Source organism: Falco biarmicus, chromosome 2 (assembly GCF_023638135.1).
Source record: "Falco biarmicus isolate bFalBia1 chromosome 2, bFalBia1.pri, whole genome shotgun sequence".
NCBI classification, from domain to species: Eukaryota; Metazoa; Chordata; class Aves; order Falconiformes; family Falconidae; genus Falco; species Falco biarmicus.
In genome coordinates this window covers 81,724,229-81,745,536 of record NC_079289.1, presented here as the reverse complement: position 1 = coordinate 81,745,536, position 21,308 = coordinate 81,724,229, and the positions used below count along the sequence as shown (strand labels likewise).

The window sequence follows — 21,308 nt, the reverse complement described above, 5'->3', positions numbered from 1 at the left end:
GGTTCTGTGACAGGCACAGGGCCTGTCCCAGCAGCTGCTAAGCACTATCAGGTGTAATGCTCTCTTTCAAATCTCTCAGCCCTGGTATCAAGAGCATTATTCTGAGGAGATTTTTCCTGAAATCTTCATGAGACAACATTGGGAAATCCTGATTAGTCAGTAAGACCATTGTTTATCCTCCTGGTAAAGCACAGCTTCCACAAAACCAGAGCCATTCTCTGCTTGAAGATAAGCAAATGTTAGCAAAATGGCTATAAATTGTGAGATTACTGGTTAAGGTTGCAGCAAAATGCAATTTGCATCTAAACTCTGTTTTCTCTCATTTACAGCCTTCTTCAAATGTCTTCTTTGGCACTAAAAACATTTGTCTCAACCTAAAAGTGAACTTTTGAGGGGGGTGGGGGGTATCTAAATAAAACCCCTACAGCTGTTTTTTAATTATCCAGGAAGAAAAAAATGCACATTTCCCAGTATAAACATTATCTTGGTTTTATTTTGGGGATTTTTTGTTGTTTTGTTTGGGGTGTTTTTTAGTTCAAGGAGAACATTCAGTTTATTTAGACTTAGATTATTTTATTTTATTTAGATGTCAGCACGGCACATCTGTATTTCTCGGTGAGACAGAGGAACATAAGAACTGCTCGGTGAGGTCACACCAAGGGCTGGTCCAACCCCGTATCCTGCCTCCAACAGCGGCCCGTCAGTAGCAGATGCTCAGAGCAAAGCACAGAGGAAACAGGACCAGCACCCAGGGGGGTCTCCTGGTGTCCCCGCTGTGCTCCCAGTGCGCAGTGGTCACAGGGCTTCCTGAGCTGGAGCTGCAGCTGGACCGCTGCATGTGACAGTCACAAACAGCCTGGTCCTCTCCAAATTCGTCTAACCCCCTTTCGAGCCCCTCTGCCGTCTTGGCCTTTGCAGCGTCCTGTGGCAGACACAGGCACAAGGCAGCCACACTGCATGTGAAAGCAATACTTCTTGCCCTCTTTTTAAACCTGGTAATGTCCTTAGAAGACTCTTAGTTCTTACAAGAAACACTGAATAGCCTTTTTTCCTGAATACGCCTTTTTTTGTAAGCTGTGTCATCTCTCCTCTCATGAAAGCTTGTTCATAGCCCTCCTCATTCTTGTTTTTCTTCTCTCTGTACCTCTGCCTCTCCCATATCCATTCTAGGGGGGTTGAAATATGGCATGGCTTGGACTTATGATTCATATGACAACTTCCTTTCCTGATAGTATCTAGTATGTAATTTGCCTGGTTTTTCCTACATTGCTGCATATCAAAACCATACTTTCATAGAATTTTCCATCATTATTCCAAACTTCTTTCCAAAAGGCAGCAGCTTGCTGAGAGCCAACTATTGGCTAAGCAATAGTCATTTTCTTACTTCCCCTCTGTTTCATTACTTTTTTCTTACAAGCACTGGCTTTCTCCTGACATTTTATCTCCCAGCCACTCAGCAGTGTGAGATCCTCCTGCAACTGTTTGCTGTTGGCTCTTCCAAAGAGTTTTGCATCATCTGCAAATGTGGTTACTTTGCTGTTTATCCTCTCTTCCAGATCTTTGATCAATACATTGGAATATACTACATTCATGTACACTGCTTTCTAGGCTAAAGCAGATCCGTGAAAGGATTGGGCCTTTTTCCCTCCGCAGCTTGGCTTTCCAATGGGCCTGGGGCAAAGTACCATTTTTGGAAAGATGGATATGCTTTATTGGTGATGCCTTGCTTAGTCACATACTTACTGACCTCTGCAAAGACTGCCAACAGATTTGCAAAGCCTGACTCTCCCCCACAGAAGCAACACTTCTTTCACCATCTATCTCACACACATGGGAGCAATCCACATCTGTCAATTCTAATCTATGATATAGTTTTCAATACCCTGCCCAGTATAGAAGGCCAGCACATTAGTTTGCAGTTCTCAGATTCATTCTTGAATTATTTCTAGGTGTAATCAACATATCTGGAATAAAAGGTTCAAATGTGAGCTTTTATTAATAATGAGAAGGACAACAAATATTCCCTGTTGTCATGGTTTAACCCAGCAGGTAAGCATCGCACAGCTGCTCGCTCACTCCCCCCAACCCCAGTAGGATGGGGAAGAGAATCAGAATGGTAAATGTGAGAAAACTCATGGGCTGAGATAAAGACAGTTTGATAGGTATATCAAAAGCCACACTTGCAAGGAAAACAAAACAAGGAGTTCATTCACCACTTCCCATAAGCAGGCAGGTGTTCAGCCATCCCCAGGAAAGCCGGGCTCCGTCACACTCTATAACTGTTACTTGGGAAGACAAATGCCATCACTCTGAACGTCCTCCCATTCCTTCTTCACCCAGCTTTTTATGCTGAGCATAATGCCGTATGGTATGGAATATCCCTTTGGTCAGCTGGGGCCAGCTGTCCCAGCTGTGTGCCCTCCCAGCTGCTTGTGCACCCCCAGTTGCTGGTGGGGTGGGGTGAGGAGTAGAAAAGCCTTTGGCTCTGTGTAAGCGCTGCTCAGCAGGAACTAAAATACCCCTGTATTATCAACAGTTTTCAGCACAAATCTGAAACATAGCCCCATCCAGCTACTATGAAGAAAATTAACTCTATCCCAGGAAAAACCAGCACACCTGTAGACAAGCTCAGTTATCTGTGCTAGTTTCCCTATTAAAAGCATAACTTCTTCCACAAACTGGGCCAAAGTATGCCCACAATTAAAATCTTTGGAAAGTTGCCTGTGTTCCTTGAACAGAGTGTTGATTTAGTTTTTGCACTGCAAAATGCGCTGACAATTTCTTCCCCCATAAACTCCATTTTTGTATTCACAATTTTGCTCCTGTAGTCTCTTGTGGATCAAACATAATATAAGGCATCGACTGAACATGAAGAAGCTGTCATATAGTTTGGCATCTGCCATTAATACTGCGATCTGGGTTCACAATTAATTAGAGCCCTCCTACACTGGGAAATGCACTAGCATTATTTTGCCTCTATAATTCTGGTTATATTGGTACAGTGGTTGATGACCCAAGCCCGTCACCGTTTAAAGTTCTTCTGACAATGCCTTTAATGACATGCTTTAACTTTAGGTCAGTCCCTGAACTGGTCAGGCAGTTGGACTAGGTGGTCCTTGTAGGTCTCTTCCAAATGAAATAGTCTAGTCTATTCTAAATCAGAGCTTTCCCTGTGCTCAATCCTTTCCTGAAATAATTGTGCAAATTTGTTGATGTTTTGGCATATTTTCCTTCAGCATTGCTGCCCTCAGGTTTACAAAGCAGACATTTGCATACTTTTAAAATGTAGTCAAATGTATAACATAGGATAAAAATATGTAAGTCTGTATTGAGTTATTTGTCTTTTATACACCTGAGCGTGTACATGTGCATGTGTGTGTGCAATACTGCACAAGCATTCATGTAGACATTAGAGAAGGTAAAGGTATGTGTACAGGAACTGTGTTTTATTTCAAAAAAATGCTAAATAAATCCAAAAGAGGTAGAAGTTAACTATTGCAGTGAAGGCATCAAGTGTTTATGTTAATGCACGTAATTAAAAATATGAAAGCGCTGTCTGTGAAATTAACGCAACCTATCAGGTGCTTTAAAAATAGGCTCCCACTTAAAGATTTTGCCTACCCAGGGTTTCAGTGGGTATCACCATGGTACCACCTACGTAAACAAATGCAGATTAATGGAGGGAGTGTGGGTGCTTTCACCTCTCTCCCTCAAAATTAGCAGCACTGTGGTGGCACTGTGCATTCCCGCACGATAATACATCATGGCTGCCCAGCCCCGCCTCCACCTTCGAGTTAGTTCAGGGCTGTGTTTGCCTCCGGGTAATGTTAAATTCAGGGCTTGTGTTTCAGGACTACTCATCCTCACCTCGCAGCTCTCTCAGCTGCAGTATATCACTCACAGGCCTATAACCTTAACCCATAGGGGGGTATCCCATGCGGCATACACTAATTTATAAATGAGAACGATATCTGAACGCGTCACATTTCAGTGAAGAAAAACAAACCTTATGGACTCTTTTAAGGCTGTGATAAATTAGAATGTGCATGGTACAAGAATTTATCTTGCACCCTTATTACAAGTATTTCCTTTTCACTGGTTAATTTAATTAAGAGGTGTCCCTTTGGATGAAAACTTTGTAAGATGGATATATTTTTCTCCAAGACATAATTCATTTTGAATGAAGAGGGGGAAAATCATAGCTCCTGAACTTATTAATAATGATCTAAATTAAAATACATTCCTGGTTTCCTTGAACACTTACGTATGTTATGGGATAGCTGGGAGCAGAGGCAAGAGGGATTATTTTTGTTTTCATGGAAAGGTCCGGATCCCAGAAACACTGTCAAATGCGTATGGTGAGGAGTTAGTCACAATGATTACTTTGGCAAGGGAGAAAGCAGCAGAAACAAAAACAACACTGACCCAACTTTCTGTCAAAGCAGGGGACAGGGATGAGAGAGCTGGTATGGGGTCGTTCTTCTTCCCTCCCAATGCCCAGGATCCCATCTCACTCCAAAAAAAAGCCTCCCTGTGCTTGGCAGCCTGTGGCTGTGAAGGAGACTGAGGACAGGAGCAGGACAAATGGTCGAGCTGCTAGGGGTAGGTCATGGCCCAGAGGGGTCACCCTCCTGCACAGCCCCCTTTCCCCGTGACGCAAATCATCACCCAGCACAGGACACTGGGCCCCCAGGGGACACAAAACCCACAGAAGACCCCATCCTGGTTCAGCTGGCAAGTTCTGGGGAAGAGCAGCCATCCCCTGAAGGTGTTACTTGAGCTGTAGACCCAAAAAGAAAAAGGGAAAGATGAAGCCCACTGGAGGAGGTGCTCTTTAGGGTTCAGAGGGTGAGGATTTTACCTCGGGTCTGCCCCACTGATCTTGGATGTGCCACTTTATCTCACTTCTTGGGACCCCTTCCTGACTTTTGTCTGACCTACTTGAAGGGTGATATCTGTGGATCACAAGCCAATTCCTGCTGTGTCTGTGCAATGAGACAACGAGGCCCCACACGCAACTTTGCTGACATACAGGCATTGCAAAGCGATGATGACAAAACCGCAACAGTTTTTCCAAAATGTCTGCTTTCTGCTCACAGAGCAGTTCCTAGTATTGTTCACTAGAAAATTAGTTCCCAGCTCAGTCCCTAGAGAGGGGTGGGTGATTTTGTGCCTGATTATCTCTGCAAGAGAGAGTTTAGACACACAAATGTTTGGGAGACCCACCTGTTTTGAGAGGCTTCTTCTTCCACAAAGGCTGGTGTTTACAGCTTCCATCGCTGCCTCTGTGGCATGCTGATGAGGGATGATTTTAACGATGTTCAAGGTTGAATAATAGATAAAGGCTTGTCATTTCACTTCCTCTTTAGGGGACAATTTTCTGATCAGTATTGAGTATTATGTCAATAACTCGTGTCATATTTTCTTTCATTACAGAGCCTACCAATGCACTGCTAGCAGACTCATTAACAAAATAAGGGGCATCACTGCCAGAAGAAAAGGCTACTCAAATGTAAATACAAAGTCTAGCAAAACATCTCAAGCATGTAAGCTTGGGCTTGAATCATTGCTGAGGATATAATTGAAGGGGTTTCTCAACACATTATTCAAATCCATGTTGATGCTGTTTTGCTTCCCACCCCACTCCAGCACCTGCAGAAACCTCTCTGCTGACCCCAAGACCCTTGGTGAGATTCAAGCCAGAGCATTTGGTCAATGCCAGCTCTTACATCAGTGACTGGCACCCCTTCATGGCTCACACATCCCACTTTTAAAAGAACAATTACGGCCATGCTGTGAGTTGAATGACAAAACTCAAAGGAAAATGAACTTGAAGATGTTTCCCTAGCAACTGTGTGCAGCAGTGTTCCCACCAGTCCAACATTACAGCATCACTCTTCGAACTGAAAAAAAAAAAAATACAGATTGAAATCTTTACCACTTAAATTGCAAGTGCAGCCTGGCAGAGACACAGCCTTCCTTGGTCACATTGGCCAGTACCCAACTCAAAATGCTGGCTTTCACCTCATGTGGAAGACCACTCTGGGTAAGGAATAGCAACAGTCATGAACAGAGGTTCAGGGAGCATAGCAACCTCAGGAACTAGCCCTGAAAACAAACAAACAAAAAGCTTAATTTCAGTATAGTTAAAAGAAAATAAATGTTTATTATTTCTTTCTCCTTCCATTCCTGATCCTTCTCACTACAACACTAGTGTAATTTTAACATGTGCTGTTTAACGAGTCACCTGCAACCATCTGACATACATTGGCTTCCTTGAAACAAAAGCCACGAGTTCCCTGTGGGCACAGCAAGGCTGACTCACCTAACTGTAACCATCTTTGTGCAGCTAGTCTTTCCCAATCCTTGCTTATCCTTCCTGAAGTGGCCTGACTCTGGGAAACCACATGCCCTGTTGCAACCCACTCTTTTTCTTTCCTGGCAGACACTGAGGTCCATATTTTCTCTCCGCTGTATTACCCAGAGCAGATACAGTGAGTGATGCAAATGGGGAGAGGGAAGAGGCAACAGTCCCATTACTATCGTAATAAACCCACCTATGTTTTGTTTATATTACCACCATTGTTTTGACTGATGTAGTCCAGTCTACTGGATGAGGCCAACTTTTTAGGCTGAATCCTGCATTATTCTCTTCCAGAAGGACAGTAACCATTTCCCTCAAGGATGCTATTCTGGTTTGAATATATAGGCACACAGGTGAAAGGCTGCGATGACATTATATTCTAAAATATATTTGCACTGGTACATTATCCATTAGTGGTACTTCTGAGATAAATGCAACATTATACCGTAGCACCCCAAGAATGATTTCCACTCACTCACGCTGGAAATATCCTGTTAGATAAACTGGGGTTTCACCTTTTGGACCTGAAAATGCTCCCCAAAGATGGTCAGCCAGTTGCTTTGCTTAGCTGATGTATGCTCAGCATCACTAACATGGATTAAATATTAAAGCAATATTAAATCCAAAAAATCGTATCTCACACTGTGATTTATGATTTACTTCCTGCAATACGAGAGGCCTTTGGCACAGAAGCAGAGATGCCTCAGATGCCACCAACGGGACATTTTTATAGAAAGAGTGTGAGGGGAGAGAAGCGTTCATCAACATCCGTGCATTAGTTATGCAGCTCTTCCTCCTGCTTGTCAGGTGTTAATACTCATGCCGTTCACTCTTTCTGTAGTTCTCCATGTGCCATCAGTAGGAAAAGCTCAGCCAGGGGCTCTGCAGGGCAGGGCTAAACAGTCTCAGGGTATCTGAAAGCCTCAGCTGATGAAGCAGAAGGAAGACTTATGCGGTTGCCCTGACCCACGAGAAAGGGACCGTTGCTTGTTACCCAAGGAAAGTGGTAGGTTTGTGCAACTGAGTAGAGCAAGTCAAGAGGGAAACGAACAATCAAAAAGCTGGAATCTCTCCTTGGTGAGGAGGCAATCCCGCAGCTGCTGGGCCTGCTTTGGGAAAACAGCTCCTCATTGCCTCCCGAGCTACATGCAACAACTCGGGGAACCCATGAGACCTGCACTACCCGCAGACTTCAAATGTTGAGTTTCTAACATCTCAGGAGGCTTTGGAGCATTTCATAACTGCATACAATGCAGGCAAAGCCTGAGAAGTCCAGTTTTCTTCTCTCTAATTCAAGTAACAGCCCACCCACATACTTAGATTAAGGTGTACTTCAGGATAATGAAAAGTCATTAATTCTCTTCTTACGACAGCTTCTTAAGAAAATTTCCCTGTTACTCCATCAATTCCCTTCGTTAACACAGGATGGTAGAGATGTAGTAGATCAGGCAGACAATATAACATTTTTTTGTGCTGCAGAATCTCACATCCTGTCCCGCTCATCAGCATACTTACGAGGCATCAGGAACATTATCTCATACCTAGAAATTATTCCTTTTCCCATCCCTGTGCAGTCTTGCTACTGTAACTTGCAAAACCTCCCTACTCACAGGTTGGAGCTGGCACTGGACTCACCATCTGTCTTTTCTGTCTGCAAGAGGCTTTGATCCAGCCTGTCATCTTGCTAGGAGCCAGAGCACAGCTCCTCCTGGCTCTCCATTCCACCAGGTGCTGGGAGCCAGAGCCTCTGATGCTGAAGCCACAGAGAAGACAGTGCAACGCTGTTACAAATGGGTGATTCAGATCACTTAAAGAATCACTGTCAAAGCTATCAGCAAAAGTCAATTTATTGAAATATGATGTTGTAAAAGTGCCACTTAACAAAGTTCGATGGCAAGGTTTACTCTACTACTGCACTGCACAATCATTTGAACAATAATTCAAAACTGCCAAGGCAGAGTCAAAGTTACCAAGGCAAAATCAGAGTTACCAAGACACAACATTATGTACAATATCAGTCGCTGACCAAAGACCTGCCGTCGGTGAAAGGTCTCTCTGCCTTGAGGAGCAACCTTGAGAAGCGTCCCAGCTCAAGGGGAGATCACTGCCATACAGCCAGGCTGCTTAGCAGGGTGAGCTCAAAGGCAGCTCACTTAGGCTGTCATATTTATGGAATAAAGCGGTTGGCTTGTAGTCAAATTACATACAGTGGAAAAGGTGTGCATGAGACTCCTTGTACCCACAGCTTTCTTTGTTCCTTGATAAATGAGTCATGGAAAAGCCACCTGCTATTCATGTGTTAATTGCATGATGGATTGGTGTTCCAAGCTCATAGCCATTAATGCTCAGTGTCACTCTGCTCCTTTGTGGGTTTTCAGAGAACAGATTGGAACTAGAGAAGTTCTTGACCCGGTTATGGCTTAGGTCTTTACTGCCTTTGGAGCCTGTACCAAACTACCGCTAGTTTGGTTAAGGGGTTGAGTGTATCCATCACAGACCCCCATACCTGCATATCTGCAATACTACATTTTAAGCTGGGATCTGCCAGGACCTGACCAAGTCCTAGGACCTGGCTGCAGCAGCTGAAGCATGGGGACTACCCCAAGATGAGTAGAGGATTTTGTGTGCAGGGGTATGAAAGCAGCAAAGCAATTGCCCTTTCCCAGAAAGTAAAGGCATAACCTGTTCCCACAGAAATGAATGGTGAAACTGCTGCGCCCTCAGCAGCGACAGTTCAGGTCCTTTGTGATTGCTTGCCTCCTAAAAGGAATTAAAATGCTGATTCTTTCTAATTCAAATATTTGATTTGTTTTGGGTCTTGGGTCGTCTTCATTATCTGGTTGCCAACAGAGAGTCAAAAGGGGCATCTCTGAACGTGCTGTGAGGCCATGAAGCTTTAGGAGGGAGTGTTATGTGTGGGGCAAGAGCAGTGGGCAGGCACATTCCTGAGGGAGTGCCTCCCTGTTTGATACCATTCTTATGGAAACTTCAGGAAGGCCAGTAAAATGCAAATGGCACAAAGCCCAAGAGAGAGCTATTTGCTCACTACTTACCACACTTCCACAGAACAAAATGTCTGAGTTTCTGCCTTTTATGAAAATGAGGTTTCCCGGGGTCCTAAAGGCCAAGCTCCCTCGTAGGCGTAAAGGTCAGGAACCAGCAGTGGTGAGGTGATAGACATGAATCCCAACAGCCACTAGAGATGCTTACTCTGGAAACAAACTCTCACACAAAAGTGGCTAGAACAGAAGACACGATGCAACAGCAAAACAAATGAAAACCAACCGTGTGTTTTGTCCCAGGATGAGTTACCTACTGGGAGAGGGAGGGCAAGAGCAGTGGCTCTGTTGTGTGCCTCCAGCTTTTCACGTCCATTTGAACCCAGCCAGCTAGCAATGACAAAAACTTCCTGCATTTTCATGAACTCAAACAACATGACTTCAACAACACAGGAAGAAAAGTCCTTCAGCAGCAAAGTGACTAGATAGAGGTGTTTCATTGAGTGATTTGCTAAGCAGAACGGCACCCTACCACACTGCAAAATAAAGCTCTTTTGGACAAAGCGTTCCTTTTTTGTGGCAAATGGCTTAATGAATCACTTCCCTTAGCTCCAAAGGGAAAGAGGCTTGCTTTACAAAAGCTCTGCTTGTATTAACCTCCAGGCAAGCAGACGTTCTTCCCTAAAATTTATTCAGCTGTCAAAATGGGGGAAAAAAGTCAGCAGCAGAAAGGTGCAAAAACTGTGAAGTCCAGGCACTTCGATGAGGATTTTCCTTTAAAAAAATAATAATTACGACAGAAAACCACACTGAAACCCAACTCCAGAGAATATTTTGTTCCCATTTCTCCAGGAGGGAGAGGCAGGGTGAGGATACCACCAGAGCTTTTACATGCAATCCTTTCATGTAAATGATTTCAAATAGGAGCTCTTGCTCTTGCCCGCAGACAAAAGCAGAATGCATCGCTGTTGCCAGACCACCTGGGACACGGGGAGGAGAGGAAATTTCCAGATGGGTTTTAAGACAATTCATTTATATTTATACAGCCAAAATAAATGTTTTTTTTCTGAGATAGCATTTCCCTTTGCTCTATCTAGACCACCAAGAAAAGAGGGAGGCACAGAATTTCTATTACATTAATAGTCCTGATGTTTACGTTTTTGGCTTTTATGAACTTGTGGGAGCTGTTTATTGAGTCATAAACTCTACTAATGGGGATATTATCTCTAAATTATGTAAGTACTACAGTATTTGGGTTAGTTAAAAGAAAGGTTTAAAACAGTTACACACTTACAGTTTATCTCAATTACCAACCTGATCCCATAATGGGAATTTAATTGCTAAATGCTAGCTTATTTGCAGAAGAACTACACCACCACACAATATATAGCCTATATAAACATGTCCAGACAATTCTATATTACCTCCTTTCACTGCTACCTTCTGATATGGTGGGTTTTCTTATTACAATGATTTAATTCCTAAATACCTCAAATTATGGATTCCTCTTTGTCAGGAAAGCATTTCCACCAGTGCTTCATTTGACAGATTTTAGCATGTTGCCTGCACACACTCAAATGGCTTTGTGCAAAAGGGACAGTCCTTATGCATACGCTTAAATACTTTGCTAAATTACATTCTCAGAGAGCTCTAACAAGAGAAATAGTTCCATTTAAATCAACCCAGGTTTTCCTGTTTACCTAGCTGGAATGAAATTTGACCAAGACCCACTGGCCAGAGCCTGAGTCAAGCTCATTGAGGAGAGTCAGGTCCATGTGCTAAGCATGGAGCTGAGCCTCTGCTCAGCCTAAGATCCAGAATACCCCATGAGAGGGATCACATGCATGTTCAGCACATAGCATGGACTTACACTCTCCTCTGTCCAGTCTGCCCAGCTCAACCTGGACTATCCACAGCTGGCTGAAGCTCAGCCCTTCCTGCACGTACTGTACTCACTGCAGCATGGCTGCAAGGGTGGGGAGCAGCCAAGCGGTCACCATGCTTGACCACAGTGTTCCTCTAGCAATGCTGATGAACCCCAAGGGTGGGATTCATCTCACACAACAGCAATGCAAACATCTACATTTAGCTGTTTTTTTAAAATCCCTTCACAGTCAGTGCAGAGGGAGGGGCACTGTACGGATAACAGGCCTCCTGTAGATAGTCCTGTAGGCTAGTCACCCCCTAGAGATGCCCATCACCCTTCCATCAGCAAGGGACCCAGAGAGCTAGTGCAGGTGCAGACATCTGCACTGTAGACATCTGAAGGCAAGGAACGTAAGTCTCACCCATAAACCTCATGCTAATTTAGAGGAAGCTGTGTCCCACCCACACCACAGCAGCTCTGCAAGAGGTCTTCCTCTTGTCTTTCAAGCCAATGCCATTCTTCTGACAGATTTGCCTTTGAAAGTGGGAGCTCTTTCAAGTACTGTTCGGTGATACAATGAATTTTTTCTGATGTAGATCATTTCACCATGCTGCTTGCCAGGGATCTGCGCCAGATTTCGGAGAACTCTGTGAATCAGTACCTTTACTTCTCTTTGTAATTCTTAGTATGAAACCAACCTGACAAATGAGGACAGTGAAGAGGACAGACAGATGGCTTGGGTAAAGGGCAGAGGAGGATAGCTAGTTTATTTGTGTGCAATACATACTGTAAGAAACTTCCAGATGATTCAGTAATCACCAGCTGTGCAGAGAAAGATTTTATATGGTCAATCTATAACCTTAATATATCTATATTAACTTCCTTCCTTGTCTTAGTTGTTCTCCCTCACTGGTTTAGAACTTCACGTTGGAAACCGGTAGGGACATGGACTTCCCCCCACCCTCCTATCTGGCTTGTTTAACCATTGCCTAAAACATAAGTGCTGCTTCTGACTGGGCCTGAGTCACCATCCTAAACAAAAAAAAACAACAATAAATCAATTCAGAGCAAACAGTAACTTTAAAAAGTCTTCTTTCAAGACAGTTTTCCCTCTTTCTTTCTCTATACTGCCTTCTAAAACCTTAAAATAATTTAAAAAACTGGACTGAGCAGAAATTGTGGTATTTTTTTCTTCCTCATATTGTAACTTCTTCACAACCACAGTGCCATTTTGTCTTTCTCACTGTAATGGGGCTGCTGGCTAAGCAACCTCAAGGATGAAGAAATGCTACAAGTAAATATGCCACAGATAAATTACTGAGGGTACAGGACATTATTGTTTAAAGAAGTAATGTCTCCCTCCATGTCACTGAATAACCTACATATTAAAAATGGAAATTTCTTCTAGTGATGAGTTCCATGTCTCAAACCATGGGAACACATGGAAGGGCCCAGCAAGCAAGAGACCAGTGATTTAGTGATTAATTACTATTAATTAATTATTAACTATCAGTAATATATAGGCTGCTGTTGTCTGAATGCTGTCAAGTGACTGAAAACATCCAGTATTTTGGTTATAGCGGAATTAGGATCCCTGCTGTTCTCCCATAGAAAGTTCACCTTCAAGAGGCAGAAATGTCTTCTGGGCTAAAAGGACGTCACAGGTAGAGCAGACATGGGAGTCAACTGAGCCCAAAATTTTCCTGTGAAGAGCTTCCTGCCATGAAGTAGGAACAACTCCCGTGAGGAACAAATGCAGAATGAGGACTTCAACATCTTTTCATTTATGTAGATGAACATGTCTGACTTTGATACAAATAGCTCTGTCTAGAAGAATACAGTAGATGCCTGTATGATGGGCAGAACACAGGAAAATACTGCCTAGTGAGGAACTTCATTTTTGTCCACAGATTTTCCATGGCTGCTTGTGGCTACCATGTCTGAGGGGCCCATCTGCTGGTGACCAGAGCCAGCACTCTGAACTGGACAGGAGCAGAAGCTGATGCAAGGCCATGAGCTAACCAGCACACTACCTGTACACGAGGACCGGTCCTCTTTGCCGTTTGCAGCCTGCCATTTGCTTTCAGCAGCAGCTATTCCAGAGAACTCAAAGCCTCTTATTCTCAAATGCCAAGTTGAGGAAATAAAAATTAACACTGAACATGCAGCAAACCCCAGCAGTGAGATGGGGAGCTGGTACTGTAATGTGAATCTCTTCGCTCCTGCCGTGGACAGCACAGATACTTGTGGAAATAAGATATCTTTGGCTCCCCTACAGAGATCGAGAGATGAGATTAATGGCAACTGTGAGGGCTGCCTTCCCCTTTATGCCATGCATGCTTTAAAGCTGTGGCCTCCTGCCATCTTGAAACATAATCTTGTGGTATTGTCTTCATTCAGGCCCCTCATCAGCAATGTGAAAAGAGAGAAGAAGCTGGTGGCAGGATTAGAGGAGAGGTTGAAATATTCTGGGCAGCATATGCTGTAAGTCACATTATACAAAGAGTATTATTGGACTGCTCATTGGCTAGGGCTTTCCCTTCTGGAAGCACTGCTGCTTCTAAAAAAGAAAACCTGGTGAAAAGTGTTTATCACACATCAGACCACAGCATATGACACATTGTGAGCACAGTGACAAGCACTGAAAATATTTTTCAGGCCCTGTCTGCCCTGCTCGTAGGAGATCTTTTTATGCTCGTCAGGGTTATGCAAGATGCATGGGAAAAGAGGAGAAAGAGAAGTGAGAATAATAATTTGGAACAGTATTAATAAACATCCTAAAATTACTGTCATCAGATGACCCATCTCAGCTTTAAAACAGTACTTTGTTCTTGGAAGGCTGTTTCACATCCTTATTTTAGAAGTGAGAAACTACCTTTTGTTGTCCAGTTTAAAATTATTTGTGGCAAATTATACCTGTTTGTTCTTAAGACTACCAACATTCTTACCTAAAACATTATTTTCCTGGTCTGGCCTTAATGTTTTTACATCAAGCAGTCACATTCTCTCTGAGACTTCATTTTATGGCACTAAATAAGCCAAGCTCCTTTCATTTCCTTTCTTATCTCCATTCTCTTGGCCACCTTTCTAGTTTTTCTCTGCACTGGTTCCAGTTTGCAGTCACCTTTCTTGACCACGACCAGACCAGACCATGATTGACCAGACCTATACACAGGGTTCCACATGAAATTATAAGAAATTATATTTCTTGTACTGATTTTTTTTTTTTTTTCTGTAAAGAGGCTCCTCCTTGTCCTACACACATAAAGGAAAACAAACTGAAGTGTATTTCCCATCTCTAAAAGCTACTTGGGAAGTTCTAAATGTTCAGAGTCAACCTTTCTTGGAAACCCTCAGCTGTACAAGATCTCCACAACTGAAACACCCTTCTAAAGTCTGGGGAACATTAAAAATTTACAAGGGCAACTGCATTCATTTGAAGTGTCAAGCTCAGTCTTGGTGGCATGTTTTAAAAATCTTCCGCTTTCATCAAACTGGCTTAAAATGCCAAGTTATTGTGTTGGCTCCTGACACTGTTCCTGTGGTCAGACATTTTTCTTGTCATGTGAGAAACCATTTTCCTCTTTTGGATCAAAAAACAGTACATGGTCTTGTCTACAACTTGGAGCATTTTAACAAGTTTTCACAGTTTTCTTTCTGACCCCCTGGACACAGACACCACTTACCCATTTTATTGCAAACATCTTCCTAAGTAGCAGCAACACTCATAATTATGCCTTGCCTCAAGTCTTTTTTTGCTGACAAAAAAGGTAAAAAGCTGCCAAAGGCTTCATATTTTGCCATACGGAGGGAAAAGAATTACTTCTCAGGAGCTGGGGGGTTAGAAAGAAGACATACAATTTAAAATTTCATTTACCCTATCATGCAAAAATGCAGCAAAGTATTTCTAAATGGAATCATAATTCTAAAAGGGATCTCCAAGTTTCCAAAAAGATACAGATTTACTGAGTTAAGTTATTCTTTGAAATATTATCTTTCCCTCAGTTTGAGGACTTATCTAAGTTGAATTCTCAATGTTCTAAATCAAACACTTCCTCCCTGAATTGTAATTTCAGATTACAGAAAGTGCAGCCTACTGAATACGTGAGTTTCCCAGCCACTGGCAGAGGTGTGCTGGCTCTTCCCCTGTGGAATCACCGTGGATGAGCCAGGTCCCCTCTTCACGTCAGCTCTTCCATTCTTCAAACTGGGGTAATCCTTTCACAAAAGCATGCCATTAAATTCACATCTAATCATGGCTTCGAGGTGGCACATGCTTAAAAAGATAGAAAAATGCTATCAGGAACTCCATTTAGTCATCATAACTTTGAGCAAAGAGAAAGGCATCAATTAATTTTCAAAGGGCAAGTACAGTGTTACTGCAAGAAAGCTGCACACTAAAACTGTACTGAAACACCTTCTCTTCATACATATCTCACTCAAGTAAACTTGGGTGGCTACTAATCTGAGTCACATTTAAAACAAAAAGCAAGAACTGGTAGCTTCCGTGCTGTGCCTGCAAAATATTTACTTCTACATTGGAAGGCTATAATTATCTCTGACACCACAGCAACTTTATAGTGTGCTAAAACCTTTCTAGTATTTCCTCCAGAAAATAACAAACTTTGACACAAACAGTACCTAAGCATCACCACAGGGATACAGCAAAAACACAGACATAAACTAAAGAGCAAGAAAGGATATTTGAATGGAATTACCTTATTGCGCTAACATAGACCAACCTAATATTTTAAGAGGTCATCCAAGAACCTTTGTTTGCAGAACAAAGCAGGGTTAGTCAGATTTTGCTGTTTGACTGAAAGATTTCTCAATACTTCTAAATTCTCCATATAAACAGACACAAAGATCAGAGGATACAGTTTTAATTATGCTTGTAGAAGTATGAAAGAGTACTGTTGATTTAGAAGGAGTTACAAAAACACACAAAGTATACATCTATGTTGGAATAAGAAATTCAACGCAATAAAGCCTCTATCTGATCTTTATGTTTTACAAGGAATGTTTTCAATATCTAAGTAAGCTTTAGAGCTGAAACACTAATCCAAAAGTAGTGCCTTGCACAGATCAGATTATTCTTCCTTGCCAAACAGATCATCCAGGAGAGGTAAGTATTTGATTCGTTTCACAGGAAGGAATGGTGGTTGTCCACTGCCGTCACCTTCATTCTGAAATCAGTAACCCAGAGAATATCTTAGAATATAATACTGAAAACAAAAATAATTAAAAACTGGTCAACATAAGATTGAATGAGCTGCTTCATTTTCATATATAAATCTGTGAAAAAGTGGACCTTTATGTAGCACATGCTCTTGAAATATTAATACATGCACATTTTTATCCATCTTGTGGAATATTTTATTAAAAATATTTTCTATCATTAGCCCTTTTGCAGATATTTTCAAATTAAATAATGCTATATTTTCTTCACTAAGATGCTTATACTTGAAAGTCTCTCAAGTCATCTAAGTCTTGACACTAGAAATCATATGAAATAATGAGATGAAGAAGAAAGAAAGTCAGCTAAATAAGCCAAACTCTGTTGCTGAAATCTATCTGTCAAATATAGGTACTGTAGCCCCAAAATATTGCTGTTAATTCATGGTTAAGTCATGAATAGAATGACGATTGGATTCTAAATTTGAACAAGATTTAAATCCCTTCCTTTCTCTGATTTTTACCATTTTGTATTGATCTCTTCATTAAAATATTCTTGTACTGTACCAAAGATAGCATAAGTATTGCAGTTAACTTACAAAACAATAAAGTCAGTAAACCTCAGTAAAGTATACTGGCACCAATTCGGGTGCAGTTCATTAAAACCAGTGCTGTATGTCAGTATGATATTTACAGCAAGGCTTTGGAGCTGATAAGGAATGGATCATCCCAACATAATGATGACTGATTATAATTTCTATCAATGGTCTTTCTTGGTTTTTGATTTCAGCTGTAACCTTCCTCCCATAACTCCATGTACCATTCTCAGCTGGGGCTCTTAGGCACCAGCCACCCCCTGAAAGCCCATCCACTGGCTGTCCTCCAAGCAAAGATAATGCCTTCTTCATACCCAAACAAAACCTCATCTCTTATGCTGATCAGAACATACAGTTCACCACAAATGTCCACCTTAACCTCCTGCTTGTTTCACAAGCATCTTTTCCTCCACACCTTCAACTTGTGAAGGCTGTCTCTTGGTTCCGCCACCACTTGCCCCTGACCTTCACCCTGTAGGAGCCATTTCCTTCCCTCACCTGCCAGAAATGAGGTCATGCTCAATGGCTAGATAAGCCATTTCTGTGAGGGGGGGAAAAACGGTCAAACATATTCAACAGCAAGTGTATCTATGCCTCCGTTTTTTTCACCCTTGCTTTTTGGTACAGAGCTTAGCACCATCTTCAAGGCAAAAATCCTCTGGGTACAACTTCCAATCTTCTTTCTGTTTCTGTGGTACTGAGGCTCATGAGGCTCCTTATCCTGACACAATCTCCTAAGAGCAGTCACTGTTTAAACAGTGAGTTGTAACTTAAGCACAGAATTCTTCTGGAAAAACAAAGAATATCCACTGAACAAAGCCTAATGCACACTTTGAACCACAGGACTGCTGTATAAAACACATGGAAGGGCTTTGATTTTATCTGTACAAGATGGAAAAACTCTTCTCAATGACAAAGTGAAAAATAAACCACCATGGAAAGCAGTGCAAAGCAGCAGCATTGGGCCTTCAATAGACATCACCAACAGTTTGAGATACTACAGGAGAAAGAGCTGGTAAGCCAAGTAAGAGAGAGGAGTCACGTTAATACCACTGTACCTGAGGAATATTGTTTTAAACACTGTCACTGTTGCACTTGAAATTAAAGGAATGCTATGCTTCTAAACAGTCTGAATACAATCAAACACATTCCATACAAGCATAGCAACACATTGGATAGGCTAGAAGAGCAAAACTACATGTTGCCAGAAGGGCTTCAGATTTCTTTGTTACAAAGTTTTTAAAAATCAGCATAATTGCCTTATGCAGCATCTATTTTAAAATGTTCCATTCAGCACAAGAAGGCATGATCAGATTAATCTCTGCAGTTCGTTGACACCACATTTTTATTTACCCTAAGTAGCAGGCTGGTGGAGACATACAAAGTTGATCCATCAGTCCTGCTCTTGCTGTATGCCTACCAGTGATGTGGTGTATTATGTACAAGTATCTATGGAGTTATAAAAAATACATAGCTATTTTCTGCAGTGTCGGTGAAGTTTAAAGTATTTCCTGACTATGTCAGCAAGTGAACAGATCGTTTGACATGTGACAGTGATATCTGTGGGTGAAGTGGTATTCACACCCATTGTTCATGGACAAACACACCTGTTTCCCTTTTTTTTTTTTTTTCTTCTAGAAAAACTTCACAGAGATGTACACCTATGAGGCATGGATGTGTTACAGGGTTCCTTGTCCCTGACTGACTTTTCTGCTTCATTCTAAACCTCCCAGAAATAATTTATTACTTGAAGAAAACAGGCACAAATACAAAAATTTGAAAACTGTTGTGGTCTCCATTGGATAAAGCAATCATGTTAAAGCTGGAAAAACTATATCAATGTACTGTACTGTTCCTTTGTTCAGATATACTGGTTTTACCTTAAGAGGAACCTTTATTGTCTGGAAAGCAGGGATTTGATTCTCTCTCCAGTTCAGCCCATCCACAAATTTTTTATATTCCACTTGCTTATGCTCATCTTCAAACCTAAGCAGAATATCCATAAGATGACTCAACATTAAAGGAAATTTTCAACAAAGCTGTATATTTGTTGTATCAACAAAATATATCATACTAATATATTACCTTTGGGGTAGTAATTTTTTACTCCTTTATTACCAAACACTAGCAGTAGTACAGAAAAACAATACTAAACTGCCAGGACTTCTATATCATACATTCTATTCCATATTCTTATACCTTATTATTGTCTCTTATAGAAGAATCCAAATTCTTTAAGGTTTATTACATTTCAACTAATTTCATTTTACTTTTGAAGCATCGCCCAAACCTTCTCCAATACTGTGATCTCAGAACTGGTGACAAGCATAAAGTGAGAAACAGGTAGAGTAATACAAGAGCACTGTGCTATAACGCAACTGACCTGCTTTACATGGCTTCTGCAATCATTTCCTAAAAATAAGCAAACCTTCAAAAATGCTGTTTACACACACCTTGGGATCAATTTACAACTGAAAACCACACAGCTCTCTAACCTATCAAATAATAGCCAGCTTTAAAAATCACGAGCCTTGTCATTCGGTAGTTGTTTAATGGCATTGTTCTTTATTTCTATGGAATAAATAAATTTGTGTCAGTTATGAGGCTCCCCTACATGCATGAAGATATATATGCTGCTAGCTAAGGTCTACAGGTACATGTGGAACACACTGTCTTCCTCCCCCAAATTTCTAAAATCCCCACAGTAATAAACCCCATGAGAGCAAATTCATAAGTCACATCATCCTTTTGCCACTGACTTGGATGAAACAGCTTCAGAAAAAAAGACCTTCATTCAGCAAAACATTTAGGTGATTAAGACACTTGGGAACCACTGTTATTTCAGTGGCACTAGTTAAGTGCTTGAAAGATACCTGCAAGGTGAAGCTGCCATGCAAATCATTCTTGAAATGAACAGCTTGACTGCTCTGCTATAAATACTGTACTAGCAGTTTCTGTGAATGACGTCTGTCTCACCTAACACTATCTACATATAAAAGAGACCTGGTTTAGGTTTATCAGTACACCCTGGAAGTGTCTGTGCTTCACTGGCATCCATAGAGACAAATGCAGCTAGCAAGACTCAACACCTATTCTTGGGCGGGAAACATCAGGTTAAACAATTCTGTAATCTGGTGAGACAAACACTACTGCACAGGGACATCTCCAGGAAACAAGTATTTTAGAAAATCACTTTATCTTGCTCTTAAATAAACAGCACTGCACAAAACATGGGCCTCAAAACTCTTCAGTCACTGCAGAGGGTTCTGGTAAAAATTAAACATGAAGGTACTTTAAGAGAGAATTTACAGCACAAACTTGGAAAACAATACCAGAGAAGAGGAGAAATAAATCCAGTGACAAAAATAAACTGCAATAATCAGCAACTCATCCTTTCCTTCTCCTCCCCCCACACCTTTCATTTAATAGTCAGCAGAAGAGATAATAATAAAATATACTGAGAGCCATAAACAAGAGATGCTAGCGATAAACTGGAATGTTAAGTACAGTGAGTTATGCTGAAGATTAAAGCAAAGTCAGAAAAGAATGCTACTGTTACTAATATTAAAGAGGAGTCTGAAACATTGCCATAAGAACCCCTGCTATGATAGCTTGCTTCTTTGTAATAGCTCACACGCAAGTTAACATTTTCATAAAGCCTTACTTTTGGGGAACATATCCAATATAAAATAAAATTACCATTCCCAGTTCTCAGGGGTTCTTGGTTGTTTCAGGTTTTTTACAGGTGGCAATTGGGAAAAGGAAGTTTTGCATTAGAAGTAGCAAGACAATAAAATAGCTTATACCTCTTGGAAAAAAAATCTATGCACACAGATTCTGAATTTCAGAACTATCACAACTATAATTTTTTTCTGTTATTACATATGTGTTTATCTTTTGCACATTGTGAAAAGTCAAAAGATTAAATCTACTGCCAAGATGCAGAGCTGTAAAGCAGGATTTAAAAAAAAGAACAAGAGAAGATGTGTAACATACTTAAACTTTATGCTGCGGCAATGAAGTCAAGGGAAGCATTGCTTCTGCTTTCGACAAGCATTAACAAGGAGAAAAGTCCTTTGATGTGACAGCACTGGCAAACTGAGATGATAACATGGGCATGCAGTTAACTATAACCAAAGATTTTAATATGGGCAGAGGAAATGGGATTCCTAAATCTCGTATTTAAATAGCTACAGAAAGCAGCTTAAAATATGCTAGAATAATCCAGAAGGAAAAAAAGAAAAAAAAAATAATCTACTTTTCAGATCTTTCTGCTGCTGTGACTTATTGTATCAATCTACTAAAAG

At 41.3% G+C, this 21,308-nt stretch overlaps 1 protein-coding gene across 1 annotated transcript in view; it reads right to left on the bottom strand.

Annotated features, from left to right (window-relative positions):
- Positions 1-16,097: 16,097 nt before the first annotated feature.
- The window catches only part of EFHC2 (EF-hand domain containing 2), a 59,895-nt gene continuing 54,684 nt past the window's right edge, over positions 16,098-21,308 (bottom strand). The window contains exons 14-15 of the mRNA XM_056329689.1: positions 18,882-18,987; positions 16,098-16,416 (exon numbers count right to left, since the gene is read on the bottom strand). Coding sequence (XP_056185664.1) covers positions 16,321-16,416; positions 18,882-18,987 — 202 coding nt within the window. The 3' untranslated portion in view covers positions 16,098-16,320. The remainder of the gene's footprint in view (positions 16,417-18,881; positions 18,988-21,308) is intronic.